Below are 24700 nucleotides of genomic sequence, written 5' to 3' on the forward strand. Positions count from 1 at the left end.
AGCGTGCTTTCTGGCTCACATCAGTGAAGTGAGCACCCCTTAATGAACAGGTGTATTTTTTGAACACTAAGCCATGTGCTATCGTAGCAATAACAAAAACAACCACAACTGCAACAGCCACTAACATTCAGTGTTGACTGTGTGCCAGGCATTATCATAAATGCTTTATGGGTATTATTAAATGAGGTAGATCCTATAATTAAATATAATTTACTGATGAGGAAACAAGTACAGAGAAGTTAAGTACCTTGCCCACTGTCAACTAGTTTTTAAGTAGCAGAGCCCAAATCTTATGTTTCTTTCCTCTTGTATTCCAGCTCCTTCATGACCAAGTAGGGGTAACCCAGTTTGGCCCCTACAAGCAACTGTTCCTGCAGACCTATGCCCGAGGCCGTACCACCTATCAGGCTCTGCCCTGCCTGCCCTCCATGTATGGCTACCCTAATCGCAATTGGTAAGGTCCCTTGCTGCTGGCTTCTCTCTGTTCCAACTTAGGGTAGATATTTCAGATGGTAACCTCAGAGACAGAATTGTCCCAGAGCTGAGGTTTCCTAGTAGGAAAAGATCTTTGGCTTGGCACTCTGTCAGGTTTGGTTTACACCTGCTGCATCCATTTCCCTAGCTTCTTTCACAGTAGGGTGTTGTGATCATGTTGCCAGAAGAAGAGTTTAAGTCCTAGTGGGCTCCTGATCATCCTGTCTTCTTTCCCTTTCAGGAAGGATGCAGGGCTGAAGAATGGTCTACCAGCTGTGGGCCTGAAGCTTAATGACCTCATCCAACGGTTGCAACTGTGCTACCAGCTCACCACAGTGGGCAAGTTTGAGGAGGCTGTGGAAAAATTCCGTTCCATTTTACTCAGTGTGCCACTTCTTGTTGTGGACAATAAACAGGAGACTGCAGAGGTAAGAGCAGTCATAGTGTCATAGTCATACTTGTCATAGTGCTGGGCACCCCCACCTTCTTGCCTCTGTACCATGACCTTCTTTTCCCCCTCTCCAGGCTCAGCAGCTCATCACCATTTGCCGTGAGTACATTGTGGGTTTGTCCATGGAGATAGAAAGGAAGAAGCTGCCCAAAGAGTCTCTAGAACAGCAGAAGCGCATCTGTGAGGTAAGACCTCTGGGCCTCTAAGCAGTACAGAGGCGTCTTCCCTTTTACCCACTATTAGGTCTGAATTCTTTAGGTCTCAATGTGGGGAGTAAGAGAAATTTGGGCCCATTTCTGTGAGGAAAGGATATATTTCTCCACCTGTCTTCCTCATCTCATCAGTCCTCCATAACTAGGAGGCAGAAGATTTCTCTGCTTTATAGCCAGTCCTGTTTTTATTTGGTTGTTTTGCTGTGTTTCTAATGCATATGTGACCCCTTATAAATGACCTATCCCAGCTTTAGCCTCAGCATGGCATGTGTTCCTCCTTCTGTCCACCAGATGGCAGCCTATTTCACGCACTCAAACCTGCAGCCAGTGCACATGATCCTGGTGCTGCGTACAGCCCTCAACCTCTTCTTCAAGCTCAAGAACTTTAAGACTGCTGCCACCTTTGCTCGGCGCCTGTTGGAACTCGGGCCCAAGCCAGAGGTGGCTCAACAGGTATATGGGAACTTCTTTAGTGAGCGTAGGGGAACTAGATCTGCTCTTACATGGAGGGAGTCGAAGACCAAGGTCCTTGTCTCTGAAACAAAGTGCTGTATAACAGCATTCAACAAAAAGAGCCAACAAAATACCATCCTCTACTTACTGGCATGGGGACCTCCTTTTGTTCCTGGAAACTGAACTAATATCTTACTCAGACATGGCACCACTGTGAGAGTGTGACCTGCAATATGGAACAGGTCCTCTGTACCTGAAAATCAACCCAGTCCTGTCCGTAAGTTCTAGATTTCCCCTCACCACCACCACTAGCCTCCATATACATGTCCCATTACTTGTGTTTTCCAAAAGCTTTCTATTTGTGCAGTGAAAGCCAGTTTTAACCCTTTCAGGGCTAACCCTGAGAATTCTCAGACTTAGTGGAGGAGTATGGGTCTAGATCCATGGAGCCACTTTGGGATAGAGAAGGAGAAAGCCTGATACAACAGGAATGGCAACTGCTACCCCTTCACATATGACCTATACAGAGGACGTATTCTGTATTCATTCAGTACAATTGCATCTACATCAAAGAAACTACTAAACCATGGTGATGAGATCATTTGAGTTGTGGTGTGCAGCTTTCAGTCCTTGTAAATAAAATATTCCTTCACTCTTTTAGACCCGCAAGATCCTGTCTGCCTGTGAGAAGAACCCCACAGATGCCTACCAGCTCAATTATGACATGCACAACCCTTTTGACATCTGTGCTGCATCTTATCGGCCCATCTACCGTGGAAAGCCAGTGGAGAAATGTCCACTCAGTGGGGCCTGCTATTCGCCTGAGTTCAAGGGTCAGATCTGCAGGGTCACTACAGTAAGTACTGTCCTTGAGAAATACATCTAGAATTCTGTCTTGAGGGAAGGACCAACTAGCATGTTGGTCCTTTTTGTCTCCTGTATTTCCCCCTCACACCTTGAGGCAGTGACACTGGAGGAGGGTAGAACTTCCCACTGCTCCTTCCAGTCAGTAACAATAACAAACCACTCTACTGTGCTCATTGAGGTGTGGAGGGAGTAGGCTTTCTAGGCTTCTCACCCTCACAAATCCCTAACTTCCTTCTGTTCCTTCTTCCATAGGTGACAGAGATTGGCAAAGATGTGATTGGTTTAAGGATCAGCCCTCTGCAGTTTCGCTAAGGCCTGCTTCATGTGTGTAGGGTTAAGCACCGTGTTTTCCCGCAGACAGTTAGTCTTTATATCCTTCTAACTCCTTCTTCCTCAACTACCCTTCATATTATTGATGTTTAGCTCTCTCTCCCCTAAAACCTAATGTCCTTTTCTCTTCTTCTATGGCTAATCAAAATGTCTAAACCTGACTTTTTTTTTTTTTTTTTTTTTTTTGCCTCTGAGGACCTCTCATCTCAAGGTAACTACAGTTGTGGTCACGATTAGCCTTGCCTTCCCAGCTTAGATCTTTCAAAGAACATTTGTGATGAACATTTGTGAAATAAATTCCTTCTATATTTATTCCTTCCCTCCCCACCACCTTTGTGTACTTTTTGTTAGAAAGGAATGAGATGTAATAAATAAGATAGCATCTTTTACTCAGTCATAACAAGCTGTCAGCCATCCCCGTTTTCCTTGGGCATTTAAACTCCGAGGCAGATATCCTCTGTGTGGCCAGAAACTTAAAGTCTGAGAAGAAACTATTTGATTTTCCAGAAATGCACATCACTTTTTGTTGACTTGTTCTTTACAAAAATTGTTCTTGTATTTTGTTTCTCACACTAAATAAAGTAAATTTCTATGAGAGTTTTGTGGCTTGCCATTTGTTTCCTGGATACTGTCAAATTCCTACTTACTCCATGTAGCAGCCCCATCAAAGCAGATACCTTTCCTTCAATAATTATTTTTAATTACAAAGGTAATAAATACCTATTTGTTTTTTAAAGTACATATTTTTCATAGGATATAGTGAATTGCTGTGAGAATGGTAGAAAGCAAGTAGTTCCCCTATTCCATTATTGACTGCAACCTTCCATCTATTGCTAATTATAGAGTGTATTCATTGAGCACCTGCCATGTACTTGGTACTGTTCTAGATGTTTTATGTGATATATATGTGATTAATTAGTAATACATTGTATATAGTACAGCAATTACAATGGCAATACAGAATTTTGCTTGTCATGTACTAAGATTAATTCCATAGAGTGATGTACTGTGCCTTTGATTAAAATATATACTTTTTTTCATTTTAAATTCATGTTTTCAATAAACAATACATTCATATAGTTCAGAAATCAGTAAATGTAAAAAGCTATTCTGTAACATCTTCCTCCCACCTTTTTCGTCAGCCATCTAGTTCCTATCGCCTTCCCCAAAACAGGTAACTGCCATTGTTAACTTCCTTATATCCTGCCAGAGACTTTTTGATGTATAAACAAGCAGTTATGAATATGTTCTTCCCTATCCCCCTGTTATACCTAAATGGAAGCTACTAATGATTTTAAGTTGCCTTGTTATTCATGGATATGTGAGTTATTTCCATTCTTTGGATATTATATACAGTGCTGCAGTGAGCAACTTGAACATACATTGGACGGGTGTGAAAAGTGAATCTGAGGATAAACTATAAGTGTAATTCCTGCTGTCAAAGAGGGCAGGGCTTTGTATCTTTTTAGCTTTAAAAGATACTTTCTTAAACAGAATCCCCAAATTAAGCCTGCCCTCTCAAAAATTTGCACACTATATTCATAACACTTTCTCAAGTTATAAACATTCTTTCTGTAACCATAGGCAAGTTGATGAAAAATTTGGCAAAATGGCAAAATTTTTCTGTAAATTTAAAATAAATTATAAAATTAATTTTGCATACCAACATAAACATTCTGAACTGAGGGATATGAAAAAAGTGGACAGTCCTCATGAAGCTTATGTAATTGGGGAAACAAAATGGATACATGTGAAATAATTCAATACCAGGAAAGAATTTGAAGTTGGTTAATAAACAGTGGAGAGCCATTAAGTCCTTACTTGAGAGAGTGATATAAAGAAAATGTTGTAAAATACTGTTTTGCAACAGTGTTCACTATACGTGAAAGGTGGGAGGTGAGTAAATACTGAGATGAGGTGTTAGGCTTATCAACAGTAAAGCAAGTTTAAGAAATAGTGCAAAGGAAGAATCGTGCTTATTTTCAACTCCATCTTAATTCTCTTATTTACCATCTGATGTTTTCCTTATTAACATACTTTTATTACCATATTAATGTAAAGCCAATATAAATACCTGTAATGTGTGCTTGATATAGTCATATTAGAGATTACACATGTAAGCAGTTTGGAGTTGAATGAGAAAGTTAACCTGGAATAGATGTTACAGATGTTTGGGAGAAAGAAATTAATCAGGGAAGGACCTTAGAGTCCCAAATGTAATGTTACATATTTGTAATATGAGTCCTAGAGTGGTGAAGGGTTTTGAACAAAGCAATTTAAGAGTTGGGACTGGAATTTAGGTCTTCTGACTCCAGAGTGTTTTCTCCCAAATCACAGTACTCGTGCCTGGAAGAACACAGTAGGTTTTGCACAGGTATGATTTTAAAAGTCTGTGCCCTGTATGTCAAGGAAAGAGTAAGTACCTAAACTGGTGCTTGACACAAGTACTCAAGTGTGTGTTTTGGAAGCTAAGGATGAAAGTCATGAAGTAACTTTTTTCATTTAGTGTGATTTCTCCCTTTTAAACTTTATGGTACTTTATCCTTACTTCTTATAAGACACTTAACCTTGTGCCATACTTACTGTGTGTATGTCTAATCCTACCTCCAGCCTAATCCCCAGTCAACTACCTTACAGCAAGGGCTGGTCCTGATTTCTCTCTCTGCCCTCCACTGTGCCCAGCATAGGATATTCAACAACAGCGGATGCCTTCCAAGGGCTGAGATAGGTTTGTCAGGCAGTTGATGCATTCTCACAGATCTGAATAGCACAATTCCAGAGGAGGGAAGGGATGTCTGGAGTTGTCTACATGAGTCTCCTCCAACTACACTCGACTGAGTTCTGCGTAGAGAAAAGGAGATAGGTCAGGGAAGGCAGGTCTACTACCACTACATTCCAGTTGCCTCCTTGCTTAGTCCAAGGTCCAAGAGTCGCTTTTTCTGCCTGATTTAATTAACCAACATTGGGTTCTAAGTTATTGGCACTGTGACAGTTTTAATGGGGTGCAGGGAAATCAGAGATATCCACTAGATTCTGCAGAGAAACATGCCTCATCAGGGCCTGGGAGAGCAAAGAGCAGCCAATGAGTGCCCAAGTTTTAGTCCCTAGCCTAGGAGCTGGGGATGCAGCAGTGAACAAGACAGATGAAAATCCTTGCTATCATGGTGCTTAAATTCCAAGGGGCTTGAGAGGAGATAACGATAAATAAATAAAATATATAGTATGTCAGATAGTGGTAAGTGTTGAGAAAAACAAGGAAAAGTGGATAGGAAGTGTATATGTGTGTGTGGGAGGGGTTGCAATTGTATTTAGTGAGGCCATATAAGCCATTTCAGAGAAGATGACGTTTGAGTAAAATACTGAGGGAAGTGAGAGGAAACTAGCATGTTGGGTATGCCGTTAACTATCGTTATTGATTACACATGCACAGCTTCTGGTTGTTCGTAGGCAGTTTGTCCCAATTTGGCCTACCCACAGTTCAGGAAGAAATAATAAGCCAGGTAATGCAGGCAGTTGAAAGAAAGGAGGCCAAGCCAGTAAGAAACCTGGCAGAAGGTAACAGTAAGTTCCCCTCTGTTGGTTCTACGTTCCTAGAGAAAGAGGGGAAGAAAAAAAAAAAGCAAAAAAAAAAATCTCAGCTTCCTGTCCCTTTAAAAATGGCGGCCCGGCACGGGCCAACAATGCCATTGGCTGCACGAGGCAGAGGGGGAGGGCGCGGGGGGTGGGGCGCAGAGTCCTGCCTCCTACGGCACGGCGGAGGTGGCAAGATGGCCGCGGTTGAGGAGGATGGAGTTGTTGGGGCTGAAGCCGACCGGGAATTGGAAGAGCTTCTGGAAAGTAAGAACCCGTAATGGGAAAGGCCCGAAGGGGGCGGGTGTAAGGATCCCTTCAGGGGGTTAGGTGAACCTGAGGTATTTGGGGCGGAGCAGGAGAGGTTCTCCAAAGGTTGGTCGGCGGCGGAGAGTCTGCGACCCCCGAGATAATCTCTGGGTCACCCTCTCCTTCGCGGCGGGAGCTGAGGAGCTCGCTTTGGGTCCCTGAGCGGCCCAGACCGTTGATCTCCTTGCCGGAGGGGAAACTAACCCAGAGGACGATGTTTCACGATCCCACTCCAAACTCCCCTTACTTTAGATTAGTAAGTTCTTAAAGTCTGACTTTCTCCCCGCCGGCAGCAGCCTTCGGTCCTCGGTGGGCCGCGAACCGGACATCCACGGATTGCTTCCATTAACTCTTAGCGAGCCCGAAGTGCGTCCTTCTGTGCACTGTCCTGTTCTCCTTAACACGGAAGACACGCCTTTCCTTCTCCCAGTCCTTTCACCTTTCTCTCACCAGGCCCCTTTCCAGTTCTTTCATCATGTCAGAGCTCAAACACACTCCCTTCCCATTATTTTGAAAAACAGGGTGAGACGGCCTCTGGGGAAGACAATTCACCCTCTTAAAAGAGGGTGGCTGTACTTTTCCTCCTTAGCCCTGTTTCTTGCCCAGAGTGGGGCCGCTGCCCTCCCCTTACACTTAGAGTCTGGCAAGCAGAATGGTGGTGAGGACAGAGGCTTTTCAGGGAAGAGGTGAATATTTTTTTGTTTCTTGCTCAGTCACAGACAGAGTGGGCAGGCGGAAAGATGAACAGAAATTGTGAGAAGTGCTAAGTGACTGTGTGAGTCTGCAGAGAGGAGGCCAGAGGGAGCTCTAAGAGCTTTGGGGAGGGAGAGTGAAACTGGAAGGTAAGGGAGTTCAGTGCCCTCCCATGGAGTGTAATATGGAGTCTCTCAGTTCATACTAGTACCAGGACCCATGGGGAGCTAGGTGAAACATCTTGTGGCTTCAGCTTTCTTGCCAAAGATTAGATTATTCCCTGTAGGGCTTCAGAATGGGTTCAGGGGGTAAGGGCATCTGTGTTGTCTGCTCCCCTTGGATATCTGTGTGGGATTTCTAGGAGTCATTAAAGCATGGCAAGGAAGGCACTGTGTAGATGCAGATGTCTCTGCAGAAGTTTTAACTCTCTTCTCCCAGCTCTGAGAGAGATGCTTGTGCCACCTTAAGAGATTTCTTCCCCTTTGTTGACAATAAATTAGGTAATGGGGTGGGAAGTGGGAGGCTTATTGAGGGGTGGGTCAGGAAAGGGAGACTCAAAAAAAGGAGAAAATTTAGGAAAGTTGACAGTTTGAAAGATTGTTCTCTTAATGCTTTGCCCGGAAACCCCCCAGCCTTGCATCCTCATCCATCCCCAAATACACGCCGTGTTTCTTGTTTCTGAAGGTGCTCTTGATGATTTTGATAAGGCCAAACCCTCTCCAGCACCCCCTCCTACCACCACGGCCCCTGATGCTTCGGGGTCCCAGAAGAGATCGCCGGGAGACACTGCCAAAGTATACATTCCACCCACTTAAGGGATGGGGGGGCGGGCAATGGGCATGCAGCTCTGAGCAGAGGTTGGGCAGGCCCCTGTAGGCCAGAGGGGAGTTGGGGGAGGTGCCTTGGCCTCACATTGCTGAGTGCTCTTGCAGGCCTCAGTCCTTGTGAAACAGGGACTTGAGATTGAGTAGAGGGATCTCAAGGAAGTTCTTTAAGAAAAGAGCAGATTTAAATGTTTGGATTGGGAGTGATACTCCATACCGTTCCCTCAGTGGCCAGATACCTTTTTGCTGCTCTTAGTAAGAGAGGTAGTCAGAATATCCAGTGGAGGTGGGTAGGAGGGAAGCACTGCATTTCCCAGAGCCACTGCCTGTGACTTTTGTCAGAGGCCATGTGCAGTGGGGTGCCAAGTAAGAGATGCACTTAGGCCACGTTCTCCCCTGCAGGATGCCCTCTTCGCCTCCCAAGAGAAGTTTTTCCAGGAACTGTTTGACAGCGAGCTGGCTTCCCAAGCCACTGCAGAGTTCGAGAAAGCAATGAAGGAGTTGGCTGAGGAAGAGCCCCACCTGGTAGAGCAGTTCCAAAAGCTCTCAGAGGCTGCTGGGAGAGTAGGTGAGGAGGGGGCCCCAGACAACTGAAAATGCCTGAGCAAACCTCCTAGGTCATTGTTGCTTGAGGACACCAAACTTTGTAAAGTTGACAGCAATTATGATACCACTGCCATGGGATGGGGGAGGAGATGGGAGGAGGCATGAGACCCTGTTTAATGAAAAGCATGAGATAAGTTGGAAAGTAACAGAAAAGATTATTAAAAAGTGACCATTTTAAAGGTCACAGTGTTAATGTGGGTGTCATTGTGGAGAACAAACTGACACACAGTTCATGTAGTTTTATGAAAATAACTATGAAGATAACCCTAGAGTATTCAAAGATTTGGAGTGCTAGTGATTCACTAATAAATGCTCCATATCCAAGCTGGTAACCAGGTCAGTCTAGGCAAGCAAACAGTTAAAATCCTAAATGACCTTGGCTCTTTTCATCCCTCCTAGGTAGTGATGCGACTTCCCAACAAGAATTCACTTCTTGCCTAAAGGAGACATTAAGCGGACTGGCCAAGAATGCCACTGACCTTCAGGTGAGGGGGAAGAGATAGGGAACCACAGGGGGCCCACTCCTAGACACTTCACCAGCAGAGTCTCAAAAGGCAGACTCTCTTGGGTATCATCTCAAGTCTGTCCCTGCCTGACTACTTTGCTACAGGCAAGTTTAAATAGTTCTTTCCCACCTGAAAGGTTGGTGAACATCCCAAGAAGGTAGTATACTTGCTCACCTCCCTCCTGTCCTTTCTAGAACTCTGGCATGTCAGAAGAGGAGCTGACCAAGGCCATGGAAGGGCTGGGCATGGACGAAGGAGATGGGGAAGGGACCATCCTCCCCATCATGCAGAGTATCATGCAGAACCTCCTGTCCAAGGATGTGCTGTACCCATCACTGAAGGAGATCACAGAAAAGGTTTGTGAACTTCTATTTATGCTTTTCCTCTTTGTTCCCCATTGTATCAGCTCCTGTGAGCTGCTTTGTCTATTTAGAGCCTGCAGAGATAGAGTAACTCAAGTGTACAGGTTCATCTATTTTTTTCTCCTTTATTTATTTGGAGGGGGAGAGTTAGGGAGGAGTTGTATCTCCAAGAGAATAAAGCTACCATACTGAGGATGTTTAAGGTAGAAGGGGAAATCCTTCAGCTCTAGTTTTCTGTAAATTGGTCTAAGTCTCTGTTGTTGTCTGATAAACCTTTCTTGCATTTCCAACTTCATTAATTTCTCCAATAAGGTTTCACTAAGAATTTACTGGCTTTATGCTGTGAACAATTTTAAGAGTAGTTTAAATGATGGTCTCTGCCATCACAGAGCTTATAGTGTCACTGAAGAGATTTTTAAAGGTTGTTAAAACAAACAAAAAAGAAGGGATATGTGACAGAGATCATATGTGGCCCTTAAAGCCTCAAATATTTACTATCTGGCTCTTCACAGAAAACGTTTACTGTCCTCTGGTGACCGTAAATGCTAGCACAGCCAGGTGATCTGATTGAAGTGAGTGCTACTTCTCATGCTGAACTCGCTTATTTAGCTTTTCCTTCTCCTATGTTCCTGTCCCCTTCATGTTTTACTCTTCCTCATATTTTATTGCCCTTACTTATTCATTGTTCACTTACTTCCTCCCCACCCATTCTCTCTTTGCTTAGTATCCAGAATGGTTGCAGACTCACCGAGAATCTCTACCTCCAGAGCAGTTTGAAAAATACCAGGAACAACACAGTGTCATGGGCAAAATATGTGAGCAGTTTGAGGCAGAAACCCCCACAGATAGTGAGGCCACTCAAAAGGCTCGTTTTGAGGTGGTGCTGGATCTCATGCAGCAGGTAAGGCCTCGTCTTGCCGTCTGCCCGCTGCTGCCATCTGCTTGCGTGTTCAGTGGAGGAGGTGTCCTGGAAGGATGCCTCCCTGCCCAGCCAAGGTGGAGGAGGGAGCACAGGAGAGGCCACATAGCATGGTCTTATCTCTTGTTCCTCTTTCCTTGTTTTCCAGCTACAGGATTTGGGCCATCCTCCAAAAGAGCTTGCTGGGGAGATGGTGAGTATACCTTCTCATATACTTTAATCTTAGCCCCGGTTTCCAGTATTTTGTAACCTTTAGTGATTTCACCTAAGGTGATAATTGTGGCTGCTGGGGATGGACCTTCAAAAGCTCTAACTTTCTGAAATAGGAGGAGTTATCTGAGTCCCTTCATCTCTTCTCCAGCCTCCTGGCCTCAACTTTGACCTGGATGCCCTCAATCTCTCGGGCCCACCAGGTGCCAATGGCGAACAGTGTCTGATCATGTGAAACACAACATGCTTCCTTCCCTGATTCCCAGCTGTGGGGGAACGTCTGGAGTCAGCAGAACCACTGGGAGCTGAGGCAGGAGTGTCGTCTACAGGAGTGGTCTGCCCACTGCCATCTGTCGTCCCACCCAAGATTGTGCCATACCAGCTGAGGCTTTTTTTCTGTCTTTCTAGGAATAAGGTCTGTTCTGCAGATCATTTCTGTGAACCCTTTCCATTGTGGTTTCTGCTGCTAGCAAAGGCCCAGCTACCTACCAGGTGAAGGAAGGTGTCCCTTTTGGGGCATGCACCTTCTTTCCTCTCCCAAAATAATGTTATACAGGGCCACACTGAGTTCACTTTTGTACCCAGGGTCTTCGTGCCTTGTGTCTACTCCCTGTCTTGGACCTGGGGAGCAGGGACAGAGTCCTAGGACTCTATATTTCTATAGTTTTCTTGGGCAGCACCTGTGGGAATGAATGGGGAGAAACTTAGCCTAGGCTGGGGGTTTAGGTCTGTCACCACACCCTCTTGCCTTCAGACTGTTCTGAATTCTCTGAAGGGAAAGTAAGTGGGGGGGGCTTTTGCATCTAAAAATGCTACTCTTTCACAGTAGGCTGAAAGAGAAGCCCTGGGATTCTCCTCTCTCCAGGTACAGAGTCCTCAATTGCCTGTTCCAGCCTGAGAACTCAAGTAGCTGCCCTGTTCTTTCTATAATGCCATGTGATCTGGGTGAACTCAGCCCTTGACCTTCCTTTACCCCCTGCCTCTCCTCTCATCTCTCTATTTTAAATACCTCTTTATTCCAACCCTTCTCTGAGCCCAAACTGTGACAAAGAAGGGCCCATCCTGTTTCCCCTCATCTAGTCCATCCACCACCCTCACTGGCCCCCCTATCTCTCTGGCAAATGTATATAATTATAGTGTCAGGTCTAGGAAATGAATTACTGTTCTTCCCCAGATACATTTTGGCTTATTTGAGACATCTGATTCCTTTGAATCCTGTTCATTGATTCAGGGAGGTAGCTTGGGAAAGGGGGGGTGGGATGCAGCCTGGATCCTTTTTCCTGACTAATAAATATTCTGAGTGAGGGATTGAGCCTCTTTTTCATCCAGGTCTTTTCCTAATCTTCCTCAGCTTCTCTAAGCTGCCCTGTGAGGAATGTTAGCATAACATTGCATTACTGGGTTCTACCACCACTTCCCTTCCCCAGCTCAGTCTGCACCTCAGTTGGCAAAGAAGACTGAATGGCCATCTTTCCTCATTTTCTCCGAATATTTCAATTTGGGAAGCCCTTCGATTGGTATTGTATTTTAACATTTCACAGTATTATTATTAATGTTAGTAATATATTGTTAACATGTTTACTAAATTATTTTTCTTTGAGCTGACCTTGCTTTTCTCTGTGCGAACCAGTGAATCTGTAGACCTTGGCTGCCACATGTTGGTGGATACTCTGGTCAGACCAGCTGGCTGTCCTTGTTCAGCACTGAGAAAATAACTTCCAGAGCAAATTTGTACTTATCATTTGTGGCACTTTGAGCTCCTGACATGTCACTTTCCCTTGGATTAAGACTTTTCACCCCTTAAGATCCCACACATTCTGTGGTATTGGCGAGGAAGGAAATGTTCTTAAGGCCTAAGGCTGTTTGGGAAGGTCCAGCTACTGTACCTTAAAGTACAGAAGAGCCCGGGTCTGAATCTGAGACTCCTCTCCTCTGCAAGAGATGGGAAAGTACAGGCAGAGTTGTGATGATGGTCACAGGACGTGAATGGCCAAAATTCTCTCCTTATAACTAGCAAAAACTGGATGAGGAAAGAGAAAAAGGAGGGAAGAACGAAAGGGCCTTGCACCTTGAGCTATGTGCCAGTTTTCCTTTACACATTCTCACTTCTGCTGGCCTGGCCAGGGCTTACGCCAGGAACCTAAACAGATGCCACCTTAGTTTTGTTCCCAAGCCATTCATTTTCATTTTGATTTTGATTGAACATGAACAAATTGACCTCAGGTTACCCTCTGTTCCAAAAATACTATTTGAATTATTCTAGGACTTGTGGAAAGATGGAGCAGTCCTTCTCAAACTGTGGTAAAGGACCAGGTTTTTTGTTTTATAAGTATCCTGTCCTTTGTCCACCAATATGTGTTCCATACGCTCAGTTCACACTGTGGGCTACCCACCACACAAGTTGGACAACAGCAAACTGACCAGACCTCTTCCGCAGGATAAGGCCACTGATGATGCATTTGGATATTATAGCAGTCAAAATGCCAGGGACTTCCCTGGCAATCCAGTGGTTAGGACTCCGAGCTTCCACTGCAGGGCTCATGGATGGGTTCGATCCCTGGTTGGGGAACTAAGATCCCGCATGCCCCATGACGCGGCCAAATAAATAAATGAATAAAAATAAAAAACAAAATGCTAAAAGGTTTGTGAACACATTTAATTTCTAACTCATTCTTGTCGCAGACTGGTGAAAAACTGTTCACAGACCAGTACAAATTTCCAACCACCTGAGTAGCAAGCACTGCTCTAGGGCCCTCCTCAGTCTCTCCACAGTTGCGTCAGCCAAAGGGATGCATTTCTATCCTTGTTCCATGTGAGGGTTGCTTCTACTGAACCTTTTCTTCAGCAAGAATGTGTCGCTATAAGGACGTTTCTAGTATTTTTCTAGCCTTCCTTTGCTGCTTAAAATAACCATCACAAAGCTTAGGTTTAAGCTGTAAAGTGTTTATGCTGCTCTCAAACTTTAAAGGAGGTGCCCCTTTGTTCCAAAATTCTGTACATTAGAAAACAAATTTGTAATTGTTTGGATGGTTTAATTAAGAATCAAGTTAGTACTGTGATAATCATGTTCCTGTGATTCCGGAACATCCTGGCAGGGGCCCCATGAGGTGCTTATAATGTGCTGTTGAGATGGCTTTTTGGGAGCTTGGGAGAAACGATGGCCCACAGTAAATGAAGTAGAGATGACAGACCATATGAAAAATGATCAGAAGGCTTAGAGGAAGTATGCATGCAAGAATGAATGTATATTTCACTGGAAAACCCACCTGCTGACTATGTTTCTCAGGAAGCCCTCAGGAAAATTTTGTATAAAAGAAAGGCACTAATGAAGGGGCCACCAGCATGTTTGAGAAGTTAAGAAGTGGTTGTCTCTGTGGGTGGAGGCTGATGGAAGAGGATGTTTAAGAACTGGTTTCCCTGGTAGTGGTGGGGCTAATAGGATCCTAGCATTTGGCCCTGATAGCAGAGGCCAGATGGCAACACTTAACTCTCAGAAGCAGGGTGGGTGAATTTCCATAAGGGCAGCACGGTCAAGGTGGAGGTGGCTAATGGAACGTGGGTGGTCTTAGGGACCATATAGATGGACAGTCAAGTAGGGTACTGATTTACATATAATTAAGAGTGACCAGGAATGGTTGAACAGAAGGCTGAGGTCAGTAACTTCAATGAAAAGTCACAATTCCTTGCCTAGTTTATAGGCCTGAGACAGTTGTCGGACTCAATCTATCAATTGAATGCGCAATTTACTTAGCTAACCATACACTAGGGAAAGAAGACTACCCAAAATTTTTGAGTTGGAAAACCAGGGATAGGGGGTCTGCGTTACACTGATACCAGGGACCCAGAGCACCATCACAGTACCTCCCATTCCTGCATTCCCCCCGCCCCACCTCACCCCAATTACAGTAGGAAAATATAGGGTCAGATAATAAATGGAGTGCTTGCCCAGGTCTGTCTCACAGTGGGTCCCAAAATCCACTTTATGGTCATTTTTCCAATTTCCCTAGATAATCAGAATGGACATATTTGGTAGTTGGCAGAGAGCCCAAGTAGAAGTCCCTGAAACTGCACCCGCACCTCTGCCAAAATAGTAAATAAAAAGTAATATTGCATTCTGGGGGAAATGGTAGCAATTCGTTACACTCTTAAAAACTTAAAAGGGTGCAGGGGTGTTGGTCCCCATCATATCCTCATTTAGTTTCACCATTCTGGTCCTTGCAAACATTGGGTGGGATGTAATGGACTACAATGGACTGCTGTAAACTTAAGCAGTTAGTAGTCCTGATTGTAGTACTGTGATGGATGTATTTTCTTTTTTTCTTACTTTTTTTTTTTGCATTGTAACTTCATAATATGATTTTATACATTTATTCTGAGAAATAGAATAGAAAAGCAGCCACTGGCAAGCAGGAGCTGTTCTGGCCCTTACAAGTAGGTCTTGATATTTTTCTGTTGAACACAACCAATTTTACATCAGACAAGCTTCATCTCTGGCCTGTGTAGTTAACGAGACACTTCACCTGCAAACACATGTTGAGTCCACACTTAGTCTGAGAAAACATCAGCTCTCTTTCCTGGTGTCAGGACTTAAGGAAGCTCAAGTTCTTGATGTCTCGTCACAGAAAGAATTCAGTGAGAGACAAAGTGATAGGTAAAAAGTGGATATATTTAGAGAAACACGCTTCACAGACAAGAGTGTGGGCCATCTCAGAAGGCAAGAGGCCAGATGTATTTTCTTCACTGGAGAGTGACGCAGCCTCTGATATATTATGTGGCTATTAATATGTATCATCTGGCCTTTTTTACAGAAAGTTTCCTGATCTCGTGAATATATTCTTTCAATACTAATCAGCAAGAATCAGAAGCAGTTGGAATCGCAAGTGATGGGCAATAGTATATGTTCACAGTTCTTTTTTAAAAAATATTTTATTTATTTATTTGGTTGTGCTAGGTCTTAGTTGTGGCAGGCGGGCTCCTTAGTTGTGGCTTGCCGGCTCCTTAGTTGCGGCATGCATGCGGGATCTAGTTCCCCGACCAGGGATCAAACCTGGGCCCCCTGCATTGGGAGCTCGGAGTCTTAACCACTGTGCCACCAGGGAAGTCCCTATGTTCATGGTTTTGATCTAGAGCTATGTTAATTTTTCTCTCTTTCACAGTATAGTCCAAAAGGACCTGGATATTCTGTAGAATATCACATTTGTTTGCTTTATTAAGCTTATGCTACTCAGGTATTAAGGATATGCTAATCAGATCTGAGGAACAAGCAGTGTCAAGTATTCTGGATTCCTTGGTGAGACACATACACTCCAGAGGGTGAGAGAGAAATTCTTCAAAAGATGCAGGGCCCTGCCATGCTGGTTAGGTTTTTAGGTGTCCAGTGATCTGGAGCATTCTGGGACATCCTCTCTAGTAAAGATAAGTTATTGTATCTTGTGTCTTTTACCATAAGAAAGTAGCAAAATACCTTGGTAGGCATATTCCACTTTTGGAGGCAGCATATTTTTGAACTTGGGAATGCAAGAAAGGCCTCTACAGCAGGTCCAGCCTATGATGCAAGCAGTCCTGCTGCTTGGGCCATAAGACCCAGAAAATTCCATAGTACTAGAGGTATCTGTGGTAGGAAAATATGTGTGTGGATTCTCTGGCAATCCACAGTAGGAGAGTTCCAGCACAGACCTCTTGGGTTCTGGAGTAAGGTGATGCTTCCTGCAGTAGAGAAAGTTTTACCATTGCAAAGCATCTCCTGGCATACTGTTAGGTCCTGATAGAGATTCAGTGCCTAACCACAAAATATCAAGTGACTATGTGACCAGTTGCCCATATAAACAGCCTGTTATTGTTAGATGTGCCAAATCATAAGGTTGGGTGGATACAATAGCAATACATATTAAAATGGAAATTGTACAGTTTGGAAGAAGCCCAAGCAAATTTGGCACAAGTAAGTTAAATTGAACAAAGGGCCCCGGGCCTCCATATTACCTGCATCTGTTGCACTAGTACCTTTCTCTTAGCTCATGCCTATGGCAACATAAGAATTCCTTCAACCATTTGACAGAGGAGGAAAAAATCCAGGTCTGGTTTGTGGATGCTTTGTCTTGATCATGTTAGGGCAAGCCAAGTATGGACTACTGCTTCTCAACCGCCTCTTCCTGAGTGGTCCTGAAAGACAGTGATGAGGGGAAATTCTCTCAATGAGTAGGGCTTTAGGCAATTTACTTGACCATCCGCTTTGGAGAGAGTAGTGGCCGGAGGCAAGGATATACATGAACTCACAGTCAGTGGGCTGGTTGGTCAGAGGCCCAGAAGGAGCAAGATAGGAAAATGGGGTCTGGTGAAGAGCATTTGGGTGGATTTATGAGAGGGGGACTTATGAAAGTATTCACCAGAAGGGTGCTAAATTATAACTATGGATAGGATAATTTAGTTAGGAAAATTTCAGCTATCCCAGTCTTGCACAGTGTGTCTATAAATAGAATCACCACGGTGGCAGAGGTGGAGGCTGTTTTTTGGCCTATTAACATGGACTCTTCTCTTAGCCGAGGCTGACTTAGCTCTGCTATTTCTAAATGTCCATCTTGTCAGCATCAAAGAACAATGCTGATCCCCTTGTTAAGTACCACTACTCAAGGAGAACAGCCTGCCATTTGGTGGCAAGTTGGTTACATCAAACCTTTTCCATTCTGGAAAAGACAACAGTTTATTCTGATCAGGACTGATAGATATTTTGCTTTGCTTATAAGTGCCTGAGCCAGTACTACCATCCAAGGACTCAGAGATGTTTGATTTACCAGCTCTGGGTCCTACATAATAATGCCTTGGAACAAGGTACCCACTTAATGGCAAAGCAGGTACAGCAACAGGCACATGACAGTGGGATCCACTGTTCCTACCAAATACCTTATCACCCAGAAGCCTCTGACCTGGTACAGTAGTGAGATGGCCTTTTGAAGGTGCATTTGTGGTGCCAGCAGGGATGGAGTGCTGTCCTTCACAATACAGTATAAACCTAAATGACCATAATAGGATGCTTTATCCCCAAGAGGTAGAATTCATGGGCTCTGCAACCAAGGGGTGGAAATAGGAGTGACCCTATTCAACATCACTTCCAGTGATCCACTTGAGGAATTTGTACTTCCTAGGAGTCCCTGCAACTTTAAATTCTGTGGGTCTGGAGGTCCTGTTTCTCAGAGTGGGGATGCTTCTACCAGGCACCGCATAAGAATCTCAATAAACTTAAAGGTATGGCTGTCATCTGGTCACTCTGGGCTCCTAATGTCAGCAAACTATCAGGCAAAGAAAGAAGTTGCCATACTGTCTGGGATAATTAACTCTGCTATGAGGAGGTAGGATTGCTGCTACATTATGAATGCAAGGAGGAAAGTGTTTGATGCACATGTGATCCCTGGGTTGTCTTTTGGTCCTACTATACTCAGTTTTAACTGCGAATAAGTAAACAATTATGGCCTGATAGGGCATGATCTCCAGGGGCCCAGAACCCTCAAGGATGAAGGTCTGGATCACCCCATTAGGTAAGCCATCTAGACTAACAGAAGTTGTAGTCAAGAGGGAGATGAATCTGGAATGGGTGGCATAGAAGGAAGATGGTGAATATCATTTGCAGTTTCTGGACCAACTGCAGCAACTCGTCTCGTGTTTCCAGAAATTGTGACTAACTTGATTGCTGGAGAAACTGCATAGAGAGAGTGAACTTAATGTACAAAGCAAATGGATCTGAGCGGTGCTAGAGGTGAACCGTAGTAGACATTGTTGGTACCCTGTCCAGATCCCCTTTACCAGGAAGTGAGTGTCGGCTGCTAATAGCTCACTGCTGCATTTTCTTGAGAATCACCCTCTGCCAACAGGACCAACTTCTGGAAACTCCTGGAAGGTTGTGCCTTCCCAGGGATAACACCACAGCCAATGGAATGATGTCAGTTTCTGCAAAGAAGTCAGATGGGATTCTGATAGGGACTGCATTATCAGTGATGATATGTAATCAGTAACTGTGTTATCAGCAAATGATACTGGGGCACAGAATTCCTTCTTGCTTTCCTCAAGGTGGGGCAAATGTGCCATTTATGTGCAGAGTTCCCAGTGGAGGCTAAACTTATCTGCTGAACCCATATCTTTGCCTAACTTGCCCCCTCTCCTATCTTGCTTCACTCACTGTATTCCAGCTTTTACTTGAGAGCACTCCCTCAATAGACCACTTGCACAGAATTCCTTTCTTGGACTCTGCTTCTAGGGAATCCAGCCTAAGACAGGAGAATAGTGGCGGCAACTAAGAGATTTGAGTTTGACATAAGGTAGAGCAAAGAGCAAAGGTGAGTTCTATTTAGGAATGTTAAGGTGCCATTGGCTGGAACAGAAGGGAATATCCTCAACCTGATAAAGTGCAACTACAAAAGATCTATAGCTAACATCATACTTAAAGATCAGGAACAATACAAGGATATCAGCTCTTCTAGTGAACATTATGCCAGAGGTTTTGGCCAGGACGATTAGGCAAGAAAAAGAAATAAAAGACATTGCGATTGGAAAGGGGAAAAAAATGAAACTGTATTTGCAGATGTCATGATATAGGAAATCCTAAGGAAGCCACTAAAAAGCTATTAGAACTAACGAGTTCAGCGAGGTTGCAGGACTTAAGTTCAATATACAGAAATCAATTATATTCCTATGCATTTGCAGTGAACAATCCAAAAGTGAGATTAAGAAAACGTCCATTCACAAAAGCATCAAAAAGAATACTTGGGGGAGGGGACTTCCCTGGTGGTCCAGTGGGTAAGACTCCACGCTCCCAATGCAGGGAGCCCTGGTTCAATCCCTGGTCAGGGAACTAGATCCCACACGCGTGCTGCAACAAAACGTTCGCATGCTGTAACAAAGAGTTCATGTGCCACAACTAATAATCCCGCATGCCACAAGGAAGATCCCACGTGCCGCAACTAAGACCCGGCGCAGCCAAAATAAACTAATTTATTAATTTTTTTAAAAAAATGGAATACTTGGGAGAGGGGGAGAATAGGAATACATTTAACAAAAGAAGTGCAAAACTATACTGTTAAAACTACAAAACATTGTTGAAAGAAGGAAGATGTAAATAAATGGAAAAACACCCCATGTTCATGGAGCACAAGACTTGCCATTGTTAAAATGTCCATACAGGTCTTCCTCGACTTATGATGGGATTACGTCCTGATAAACCTATCATAAATTGAAATTATCTTAAGCCAATACATTTAATACGCTTAACTTACCAAACATTATAGCTTAGCCTAGTCTACTTTAAACATGCTAAGAATACTTACATTAGCCTGCAGTTGGGCAAAACCAGCTAACACAAAGCCTGTTTTATAATAAGGTGCTGAATATCTCATGTAATTTATTGAATACTGTACTGAAAGTGAAAAAGAATGGTTGCAAGTGTATTGGTTGTTTACCCTCGTGATCGCGTGGCTGACTGGGAGCTGTGGCTCACTGCTGCTGCCCTGCGTCATGAGAGAGGATCATACTGCTAACCCAGGAAAAGATCAAAAGTCAAAATACAGTTTTTACTGAATGTTTAACACACACCACCATAAAGTAAAAAAATTGTAAGTCAAACCATTGTCAGTTGGGGACTGTCTGTACTCCCTATCTCCATACTCAATGCAACCCTTATCAGAACCCCAGCTGAATTCTTTGTGGAAATTGACTAGCTAATCCTAAAATTCGTATGGAATCACAGTGGACTCAGGATAAGAAAATAATCCTGAAAAAAGCAATGGTAATCAAAACAATGTGGTGATGGCACATAGCTAGAATAGACATAGATACCAGTGGAGTATAATTAAGAGTCCAGAAATAAACCCATACATCTATGGTCAACTGAGTTTTCACAAAGGTGCCAAAACCATCCAATGAGGAAAGAATATTCTTTTCAACAATTGTGCTGGGACAGCTAGGTAACCACATGGAAAAGAATGAGTTCAATCCTTACTCCACACCATAGGCAAAAATTAACTCAAAATAATTTAAACACCTAAAAGTAATAACTAAAACCATAAAGATCTTAGAATAGCACATAGGGATAAAGCCTTCATATTTCTGGATTTGGCTAAGAATTATTAGATAGGACACCAAAAGCATGAGCAACAAAAGAAAAAAATAAATAAATTGGACCCCATCGAAATTAAAAAGTTTGTGCTTCAAAGGACACCATCAAAAAATTGCAAAGACAACCCACAGAATGGGACAAAATATTTGCAGATCATGTAACTGATAAAGGATTTGTATCTAGAATATGTACTCTTATAACTCCATAATAAAAAGACAAATAACTCAATTTAAAAATGAGTAAAGGATTTGAATAGACATTTCTCCAAAGAAGACAAAAACGTCCAATAAACACATGAAAAGATGCTTGACATTGGTAGTCATCAGGAAAGTGCAAATCAAAACCACAGTGAGATACCGCTTCACACCCATTAGGATGTCTAGAGTCAAAAACTTAAAAAACATTGGCAAAGATGGGGAGAAACTGGAACCTTTATACACTGCTGGTGTGAATGTAAAATGGTAAAACTGCTTTGAAAAGCAGTCTGTCAGTTCCTCAAGTGATTAAACATAGAGTTAACCATATGACCCAGCAATTTCATTTCTAAGTATATACCCAAGAGAAATGAAATGAAACTTATGTCCACACAAAACTTATACATAAACGTTTACAGCAGCATTTTTCATAATAGCCGAAAGGCAGAAACAACCCTAAGGTCCATCAACAGATAAACGGATGAACACATACAATGGAATAATATTTGGCTATGAAAAAGAATGAAGTACTGATACATGCTGCAAAATGGATGAACTTCGAAAGCATGCTAAGTGAAATAAGCCCGTCACAAAAGGCCACATACTATATGATTCCATTCATATGAAAGTCCAGAATAAGGAGATCCATAGAGACAAAGTAGATGACTAGTTTCTTAGGGCTGGTGGGGGATGGGGAAATGGGGGGGTGATACCTAAAGGGGACTGGGTTTCTTTTTGAGGAGATGAAAATGATTGAAAATTGACTGTGGTGACGGTTGCACATATCTGTGAATGTACCAAAAGCCATTCAATTGTACACTTTAAATGGATGAATTGTATGGTATGTGAATTTCATCTCAACAAAGCTGTTTTTTATTTATTTTATTTTATGTATTTATTTTCGGCTGCGTTGGGTCTTCGTTGCTGCGCACTGGCTTTCTCTAGTTGTGGCAAGTGGGGGCTACTCTTCCTTGCGGTGCACGTTTCTCATTGCATATTGCGGTGGCTTCTCTTGTTGCAGAGTACAGGCTCTAGGGGTGCGGGCTTCAGTAGTTGTGGCATGCAGGCTCAGTAGTTGTGGCTCGCGGGCTCTAGAGCGCAGGCTCGGTAGTTGTGGCGCACGGGCTTAGTTGCTTCGCAGCATGTGGGATCTTCCTGGGCCAGGGATCAAACCCGTGTCCCCCGCATTGGCAGGCGGATTCTTTTTTTTTTTTTTTTTTTTTTTGCGGTATGCGGGCCTCTCACTGTTGTGGCCTCTCCCGTTGCGGAGCACAGGCTCCGGACGCGCAGGCTCAGCGGCCATGGCTCACGGGCCCAGCCGCTCCACGGCATGTGGGATCTTCCCGGACCAGGGCACGAACCCGTGTCCCCTGCATCGGCAGGTGGACCCTCAACCACTGCGCCACCAGGGAAGCCCGGCAGGCGGATTCTTAACCACTGCGCCACCAGGGAAGTCCCCCAAAGCTGTTTTTTAAAAAGTCCCATTGGCTATCAGGTATGCCAGTCTAAAGCTTGAAGGAGAATCCTGATTTGGAAATAAAGGCGTAGGAGTCATCATTATGTGGATAGTAGTTTGGACTGTAAGAATGGATAAGATCACTTTGGAAAAAAATGTAAAATGAAGAGGAAGAGAATCTCATGAAATAAATGGTCAGAGAGATATAAATAGAACTATGGAATGTAGTGTCACAGAAATCAGTGGGATTGAATATCTAGAAGGGGTAATGATTATCACAACCTCAAATGCAATAGGAAAGCCCAAAATAAGAAAAAGAAGAGTTGGTAATAGCAATTGATTTGATGGTAATAGCAATGGTGCCTATCAAAGCAGTGAGCGCAGAAAGCACACCACAGAGGGGGAGTCTTTTATCTCCATAGCTCCACTTTAGTCCCTCTTGTCAAGGTCTTAAATAATCTCCATGTTTCCAAATCCAGTGGTCAATTTTCAGTCATCTTAGCCTCAAACTCTCAAACAGGAATGACAGTTTATAGTGCCCTTCTTGAAACATTTAAAAATTTTGTTTTCTAAGATCCCTCGTTCTCTTGGTTTTTAAATTCTATTTCCTTGCTGCTCCTTTTAAATAAATTTTGCTGGGCTTTCTGTCTGACCCCTACTAGTTGGTGTGCCTCAGGATTAGAGGGCTTAGTCTATAGACTGCTTCTCTTTTCTTCCACATTAACTAAGTGAATGTTCCCCATCTAGTGCTTATCTATGCCATTTATACCTTAATAGCTCCCCAATTTATACCACCAATTGTCTCTTTTCCCGTGAGCTTCAGATTCATATTTCAATTGTTTACTCAGTAGCTCCATTTGGAAATCTAATAGGCATCTCCACTTTAACCAGTTTAAGATAGAACTGGACATTTTCCCAAAAAAACTCCTTCTGAACCCCCACCCCCACCCTGAGCTCTGTGTCAGTAAATGGCATTACTATTTGTCCTGTTGCTTAAGTCAAAAAACCTGAGATATCTCGACTCTTTCTCTTGTACCCCATATTCAATCTATTAGCAAATCACCTCTGCCACCTTCAAAGTACATCCTGAATCCAACCACTTCCTACCACTTCAACTGCAGCAGTAGTCTTGCAGGTCTTCTGCAATAGCTTCCTAACTGGTCTTTCAGCTTCTTTTTTGCCTCCCTGCCGGTAGTTCTCAAAGAATCAACCAGAATGAATCTCTTCATTTATAAATCAGATCATGTCACTCTTACTCAAAACCCTCCATGGCTTTCTAGTACTCTTAGGATAAAATCCAAAGTCCCCTTCTCGGCCTATAACTCCGTAAGTGATCTGGCTCCCATTGTGTTTCTCCAAACTAATTTCCTACCTGCTCTTTTGCCACATTAGCTTTCTTGCTGTTCTTTGAATACACCATACACTCAAGCTTCAAGTCTTTTTACCTTACTGTTTCCTCTACCTGGAAGATTCTTTCCCTAGTGTGTATGACTTATTCTCTCACTTCAAATCTCTATTTAAATGTTACCTCAGCAGAGGGGCCTTCCCTGAACCCCGTATGTGAAAGAGCACACCTACTCAGGTTACCCACTTTACCCTGCTTTATTTTCCTTTACAGTACTCTTCGTAATTTAATATTGTCTGTGTGCCCCTCTCCTCCCCCTATACTCCCAACCCTTGTGCAAATAAGTTCCATGAATGCAGGAATCTTGGTTTGTTTTGTTCACTGCTGCAGCCTCAGTACCTAGAAGAGGGCCTTACACGTAGCAGGAATCCAATAGTTGTTGATGGAGTAAATGAAAGAATGAATAGAATGGTAGGGCAATAGATAGTTTGTGTCCTAGCCCTCCTAGGTGCTGGGGTTAAAAAGATGAAAAAAGACATAGCCCCTGCCCTTATAGAGCTTATATTCTAATAGTATTGTCAGATTACAAATATATTATAGGTTAAATGTTATAGGTAAAAAATGGTATGAAAAAATGCAGAGTGAGAGAACAGAGGAAGATGGTAGTGTACAATTTTAGATGGAATAGTTAAGAGCTGTGTCTCTGAGGAAGTAGCATTTGGGTAGATATCTGATTAAGTGGACAGAACAAGTCTAGTAAAGATATGGTAGATGAACATTTTAAGAAGAGGGAACAAGTGCAAAAGCCCTGGGGCTGTCC

At 43.4% G+C, this 24700-nt stretch overlaps 2 protein-coding genes across 3 annotated transcripts in view; both read left to right on the forward strand.

Moving 5' to 3' along the window:
- Positions 1-3382, forward strand: part of COPA (coat protein complex I subunit alpha) — a 50396-nt gene extending 47014 nt beyond the window's left edge. For both annotated transcript variants that reach the window (XM_022559232.2, XM_022559233.3), the window contains exons 28-33: positions 318-454; positions 716-902; positions 1000-1110; positions 1429-1590; positions 2252-2446; positions 2710-3382. In XM_022559232.2, the coding sequence (XP_022414940.1) occupies positions 318-454; positions 716-902; positions 1000-1110; positions 1429-1590; positions 2252-2446; positions 2710-2769 (852 nt within the window). In that variant the 3' untranslated portion in view covers positions 2770-3382. The remainder of the gene's footprint in view (positions 1-317; positions 455-715; positions 903-999; positions 1111-1428; positions 1591-2251; positions 2447-2709) is intronic.
- A 3133-nt stretch (positions 3383-6515) lies between these two features.
- PEX19 (peroxisomal biogenesis factor 19) lies at positions 6516-23485 on the forward strand. Its single transcript, XM_022559646.3, has 8 exons — positions 6516-6624; positions 8044-8153; positions 8586-8751; positions 9189-9274; positions 9490-9651; positions 10382-10558; positions 10725-10769; positions 10938-23485. Exons 1-8 carry the CDS (start codon positions 6555-6557, stop codon positions 11019-11021), a joined length of 900 nt encoding a protein of 299 aa, XP_022415354.2. The 5' UTR covers positions 6516-6554; the 3' UTR covers positions 11022-23485.
- The last annotated feature ends 1215 nt before the right edge of the window (positions 23486-24700 follow it).

The sequence above is a fragment of the Delphinapterus leucas genome, chromosome 1, assembly GCF_059928025.1.
Source record: "Delphinapterus leucas isolate spDelLeu-1000000601 "Yukka" chromosome 1, BTC_Dleu_Yukka2, whole genome shotgun sequence".
Taxonomy (NCBI): Eukaryota; Metazoa; Chordata; class Mammalia; order Artiodactyla; family Monodontidae; genus Delphinapterus; species Delphinapterus leucas.

Excerpts from the sequence above, each read along its gene's own strand:
- PEX19 (XM_022559646.3), top strand. The coding sequence starts at position 6,555 with ATGGCCGCGGTTGAGGAGGATGGAGTTGTTGGGGCTGAAGCCGACCGG. Across the intron at positions 8,154-8,585 it reads CGCCGGGAGACACTGCCAAA|GATGCCCTCTTCGCCTCCCA; the intron begins GTATACATTCCA and ends TCTCCCCTGCAG. Across the intron at positions 10,559-10,724 it reads TGCTGGATCTCATGCAGCAG|CTACAGGATTTGGGCCATCC; the intron begins GTAAGGCCTCGT and ends CTTGTTTTCCAG.